This window comes from Camelina sativa, chromosome 17, assembly GCF_030686135.1.
Source record: "Camelina sativa cultivar CO46 ecotype springtype chromosome 17, ASM3068613v1".
In the NCBI taxonomy this organism is placed as follows: Eukaryota; Viridiplantae; Streptophyta; class Magnoliopsida; order Brassicales; family Brassicaceae; genus Camelina; species Camelina sativa.
In genome coordinates this window covers 37,708,643-37,715,184 of record NC_141896.1, presented here as the reverse complement: position 1 = coordinate 37,715,184, position 6,542 = coordinate 37,708,643, and the positions used below count along the sequence as shown (strand labels likewise).

The 6,542-nt window shown below is 31.9% G+C and overlaps 1 protein-coding gene across 1 annotated transcript; it reads right to left on the bottom strand.

The window, feature by feature from the left end:
* Positions 1-1,850: 1,850 nt before the first annotated feature.
* On the bottom strand, positions 1,851-4,131 carry LOC104758531 (uncharacterized). Its single transcript, XM_010481413.3, has 9 exons — positions 3,880-4,131; positions 3,638-3,714; positions 3,280-3,508; positions 3,022-3,176; positions 2,887-2,932; positions 2,706-2,797; positions 2,516-2,612; positions 2,350-2,406; positions 1,851-2,254 (listed from the first exon to the last, which is right to left on the bottom strand). The coding sequence occupies exons 1-9, from the start codon at positions 4,030-4,032 to the stop codon at positions 2,186-2,188; spliced, it is 975 nt and encodes a 324-aa protein (XP_010479715.1). The 5' UTR covers positions 4,033-4,131; the 3' UTR covers positions 1,851-2,185.
* Between the last annotated feature and the right edge of the window lie 2,411 nt (positions 4,132-6,542).

Here is a 6,542-nt window from a genome sequence, read left to right as displayed (position 1 = left end):
AAATAATACTAGTATTAAATGTTTTGATTTAAAAATACGATTAATGAAAAAAATAAATATTAAAAATATGATGTTTATTTTTTAAATATAATTTATAAAAATAAAATATGATTTAAAATATAATGTATACAAATAATATTTAGAAAATTGTTTACAAAAATATTATGTATAAAGATATGATTTAAAAATATGAAGTTTAAGATTATATAGTTTAATAAGTTAAAATATATGTATGAAATTATAACTAAAAAATAAAGTACATCAAAATATTAAAATAATATTTATGAAAATATAATATAATATATAAAAATATGATGTTAAGTTTTAATGTATAAAATATGCTTTAAATATATGAGTTTAAAAATACCATTCATAATATGATTTATAAAAAATATAATCAAGAAAAATATGAGTGAAAAAAATATCACTTAAAACAAATTTGTTATCATTATATTTACATTTGACATCTAATAAATCTGTTATCAAATACCAGATTTTTTGAATCAAACAAAAAAAACTGTCATAACATAAACAAATCTGCTATAACATATGATATTCACATAGGTCAATTTAACAATTTTTAATAAACGTTATAAATCTGTTATCAAACGACAGATTTTTGGTTAAATTAAAAAATCTGTCGTAACTTAAAACAAATCTGTTATCATTAGAGGTCAACCTAATAATTATTTTTCTGTAATAAAATCTGTCATATTACGACAGATTTTTAATCAAGAAAATAAATCTGAAATAACTGTAGAAAATAAATCTGCCAGACATTATATCAAATCTGTCATATATTGTGAAAGTCTATGGTGTCTTTATAAATAAGTCTGCCGTGAAAAATAAATCTGTTATCAATTATAAATCTGTCATAACTGTAGTTAAAAATCTGTGGTTCAAAATAAGTCTGTCATAAAAAGTCTGTCACACAAAAGTAAATCGGTTGTGCAAAAACAAATCTGTCATACACAAATAAATCTGTCACAACTAATACGGCAGACTTTTGAAAATAGTTTGATTTTCTTAAAAAAATTTGATTTTATTTTTTCCTAACAAAGCAAAAAAGGGTATTTTAGACAAAGAAAAATAACTAATCTAACCCTCATATTTTATGAGTTACTTTTATAATTAACCTTTTAGTTTGGGTTATTCTAGTTTTTCTCCCAAACAAATATACGTTAAATAAGATCGGATAGCCACTTTATTGACACAAATTAGCCACAAAATAAAATAAAATGAAGAAGTGGTTATTTCGTGGCTACCTAACGATAAATTAATCACTTATAAATCTATGACAAACTTTTTCATGGAATAACCACGTAAAATTGGCTAAGCGTCGATGTAATGTAATGAGAATGATTTTTTTTTTGGGTTTTATCTCTGAAGGTAAGCCTTTTTCTACAGTCAGAATCTGCCATCTAATAAAAACGTATAAAATAAAAATTTAATATTTATCAATAGAAAAATGTTAAAATTTAATATACCGATTTAAGTTTATAAATGACAGCATAATGTTTAGATTTTACAACTAAATGATGTTTTATGTCAGTTTGAGTTAATTAAGAAGAATTTAAAGTTTATATTTTACAATTAAATAAGATTATATATCGGTTTAGATTTATAAAAAAAAATTATGGTTTAGATTTTACAATTAGTCACCAAAATATACCTAGTCACCAGGAAAGTGATTGAAAGACTTTTACCTAGTCACCAAAAATTATGCCATTATTCGTTATCCAATCCAATATGCATTATTGTTTTAGGGATGGATTTGTAGAGTGTGTGGAGAAGAGATATATTTTTTTCTTAAAAGGATTCAGACAAATGTAGAGACGTAGAGTTGCTACTTGGTCTCTCTAAGTGTTTCATTTGTTTCATTTTCTGAAGAAAAAGATGAACATTTGTGTTTACATTTTCATTTAAAGCATATTATAGTAGGACTAACTTTTGCATCTATACAATAAAATCGACTTTTATTTCTCTATAAGATAAGAAACCCCCCCAAAACCCAAAAGAGAGAAACAAAACTAACAACTGTAAAAGGACGGAGAGAAAGGTAGTTGCTGAGGAAGCATCTTGTCTTAATCATCAGAGAGAAACTTCTAGTCATTTTTGGTTATCCTTCACTCTTTTTAGGAAGATTAAGAGAGGAAACATTGTCTCTTTTGCTTTTCTCTGAATGCTATCGAGGATGCTGAATTATCACTAGAACTGAATCTTTTTGCTTTTCGTAGTTTGAATATGGCATTGGCTGCAAACAGAGATTCAATCGTAGAACGAGTTACATATATAACTCTTGCTTGATCATCCCAATGGAACAAGAGAGCATAAAATGAAATGACTTACCACTCCGATGTTCCATTCCTGACTTCTGAATTCTTTGAATGATTTTGCGTCCATTTCCTGAAATTTTTAGTTATATAGATTATTAGCATAAGTAGAACATTACTGCAACCAAAACATATTAGCAAAACCAGATAAGGCAAAAACGAGTTTACATTGTGTTACTTACCATGCTATAAATAGGAGGAATCATTGTATTCTCTTTGGGTTTTAGTGTAGGCATTACTGAGAAGCGAGGTGCCATGTCCTGTGACCTGAAAGTCCAACTGCCAAATGTATAGTTTGGAACTTCATTAGTTCTTGACCAAAGTGAGAGCATAAATGCACTTGCGAAGTTGAAAAGTGGGATCATAACTTACCCAATATAGAGAAAAATGCAGAACTGAGCCCATTCTCGAATTAGCAGCCGGAGCCAATAGTTCTGCGAGGAGTTATCCATATTCATATAGATCTGCCAAACGTCAAGGTTAGTGTGTGAGTATAAACAATGAAGCAGCAAATCAAACATGATGTGAATATAAAAGAAAGATATGCTCATACCACAGTTTCTGCCATGGCTACAATCTGCATAGCTCCTTGGAATTTTCTGAAACCATAAAAAGGAAAGATATTAAACTCTTAGCCAGCAATCTACTTCCATCTACCACAAATCTGAGGGTTAATGGCAAAACGTACTTGAACATGATATATTTAGCATACACAGCGTCATGCATAGCTTGAACATTCTCATCCTCAATGAAACTCAGCTGTTCTCGTAACACCGATAAGTTTTGCGAGATGTGGTGGAATATAACATAGAATGAGATAATGTAGTTAAGTATCAGAAGCACCTGGAGAAAGTGAAAAAAAAAAGATTGGTTCATCATCATCATCTTGTAAGTAGGGTAAAAACAGTAGCTTCAAATGAGTAGATAAGAATGTAAAAACACTCACAGAAAAATAAGGAACAGAAGCTCTGTATCCAACAAGAGTCAAGTAAAAGACACAACCAAGTGAAGCTGTGGTTCTACGTTCAGTCAATGAGAGCCGTTCACAAGTGATGCAATAACCATGAGAGATGAGTAAAAAAGACACAAATGAAGCTGTCTGAAACAGAACACCGGTCACATAGACACCAAAAGACATCCAAAGAGAGCAAATGTGATGGTGAAAACATGAATGCCTGCACACCAAAAAAACAGGATTCATCACTTTGAATACAATCTTTCAATAAAAAAAAAAGAGTACTAAAGAGAAAAAAGTATCTCAATTTGCTAAAGGAACATTAAGGGCAATCACAAAGAGGACTTACCAAAAGAGGAAAGATAGAGTGAGCTGTAAGGCTTTGATTAATGGAACTGAAGCAAGAGTCCATTGTAAACTATTCGTCTGCTCTAAAACAAAAACACATAATCAAAACTCAAATTGTGTTTCATGGTTACAACAAAGTACCATTCTGTAAAAGAAACTGATTGAATTGAGAAAAATTTGGAATTTGAGGATAAGTTTCATCAAAATCGAAGCTTTATCAAAAATTAAGAGATTAGAATTGACCTGAAAGTGTCGATTTTTGAAAGTGTTAACCGTCCAAGAACAAGCAGAGAGAGACCAGATCGATAGAAAAGTTAAGTAGAGAACTGGGAGATGACGATATGAATCATCGACGCCATTGATGCCCTGAGATTCTTCCATTGAAACCTTAATCATCAATCTGCGAGAAATTTTTTTGATATATACTGTATATTTTTTTGGAAGCTTAACAATTCTGTTGGGGTTTCTAATTCTATATATGAATCTCTTTAATATTTGACACTTGTCTTTTTGCACTAATTATAATTTTGTGTGTTTTACTTTTTTGGATAAACCAATTAAATTAAAGACTTAACTGCCGTTAGATCAATTCCACTAATATCTCCAACTAATTGTACTACATTAGTTTCCATTTCATGTAATTAATTAAATTAAATCTGTATCAAGTTTTTTTTTCTGTTTTTAATAATTTTGCTAATACATGTTTGTAACACTAAATTATATTTAATAAATATTAAATCATAAACTAAAATTATTTTAGTCAATTGTATAGTTATAAGTAGAATAATAAATTTTTACATATATAGAGTTAGAACACAAAAATCATAACAATTATATAGTTTATTGTTTGAGTCGTCGGAAAAAAAGGAGAGCATAAAAAGAAGGTGGAGAAGAGGGAGAGGAGAGAGCAAGACATGCGAACAAAATGGCCATTCAACTAACCCACTCTCTCTCTATCTCCTTTTTGTCGTTGAGTTTTGATCACCAATACCATTTTTTTAATGTAAATTTTTGTTGGTCGTTGTGACTTTCTCTTAATTTTAATATTTTTAATTTTTTTTTTTTTTTTTTTTTTTTTAAATTTTAATATTTTATTATGTATGTATGTTTGTATGTGTAGTTCGTTGATTTCGTGGTGCAGTTTACCACTTAAATCAGATGCTTATTTGGAACGTGGAAGACACTACAAAACAACATCAAGTCAAAACATCAACTTCTTTTGTATTTTAAATAAAATATAGCAGGTTGATGATATAATTTGGACAAGTACTTATAAAATAATAATCATAACGGGTAGAGAGAAAGATTTTCATGTAGGGGCAGATGCAAACATGTCACTGTTTTATAAGGAAATACTTACTATTTATTTGTAATGCAGTTCAACATTATCCAAAATTATATACTACGTACAGTTAACAAATGTTATTTTGACCAGAATAACATTTGATGTTTAATCTCAGCTAATCTTAACCTCTAGACACCTAGCATCAAATTAAACATCAAGTCGACCAACTTTTAGACCATTGACTTCAAACGGCGAGCGAGGCAACAACAACACCGTCACATTTTGACCACAATAACGACGTGGTGGTGGCCGCAGTAGCGGGCAGATTATACTATGTCCTTGTACTATTTGATGGCATGAATCTTTGGTCTTTGTTCTCGAGTTGCTCTCTTAATGCTTGTCTTCTGTGTTTGATCTAATGATTTTTCAGCTATTATTATACAATCACCATTCAGTTCTTGAAAGTATTGGTTTTTCAAGAAAGGGAGCAAATTTTATCTACCGACAACCTGGTACATACATACATGATGTGCATCCGATTAGCATTCATTGGACAACATGTTTCAAGATCATATCGCACGTTTCAAACTCTCTCTTACCACCAAGATTGCTTCACTGATTGGCAATTGCATGAACAGTAGGAATCACCTCTAACTAAGAGAGTTATCTCTATCTCTTGCAAAGAAAAAAATATTTTTGTAAACGACATCAACATTGGATTTTTCAAATACAGATCAACAAAAAGCTTGTTGAAAATGACTATTTTCTTTACTTAGATTCCTCAGATTCCAAAAATTTAACTTTTGCTTCCTCTCCCTCAAAACCCTAGATCTACAGCGCCGCTGTTTTGTTCCGTCTGCCTCTCCGCCGCCTGAGGCTTTGCCAGCGGTGTGAGAGGGCTCCGCTTTTCTTCATTCTTTTATTTTCTTTTGTAGTAGTAGGGTGAAAGGTCTCAATCTCTTCCTCTCCGGTAGTGCTAGGAGTCGCTCCTCTGTTGCGTCGTTATGGTGTGGTGGCGGAGGATATGGAGGGAGACTGGTGGTGGTTCGAAGCTGCTCCGGACAGCCTTCTTTGAAGATTCAGGCGTCGGATCTGGGTTCGTGAGTCACGCCCTCCTGCTTCTCCTACTCTCTTGCCGAGATTTGAGGTTATCCTCAAAGCTGACGTTCATGTGAGCCTCCTCAACTTCGTTGGTTTCAGTCCGGCTAAAAAGTGAGACAACAATGCAGATGCTATGATGGCTAATCCAGAAATGCATCGTGAGGTGAAGCTATGCTAATATGTGTTCGAAACTCTTATCTTTAGGTGATTAGCATTCTGGTCATTGAGTGGTTGTTCGGAGATGCGACGGTTCATGTGGGTCTTGTTTTGCGTCTCTTGGCCGGGTCAGTGAGATGTATTGTCTGTTTTTGGCTTAGGATCGGAACAATGAAAGCCGGAGAAACCAAATCTTTCTGATGTTGCGCCTCTTGGTGTCGATGCTATTTGGACAAGTCCTACACGCCGATCACAAGGTTCTAATAGCTTGGAATTTATTTGATCTTTAGTATGGATTTTGGTATTCTCTGTGTTAGTAGTTGTTTTCGTATTATAGGGTAAATTTAGGTAGTCTAAGAGATGA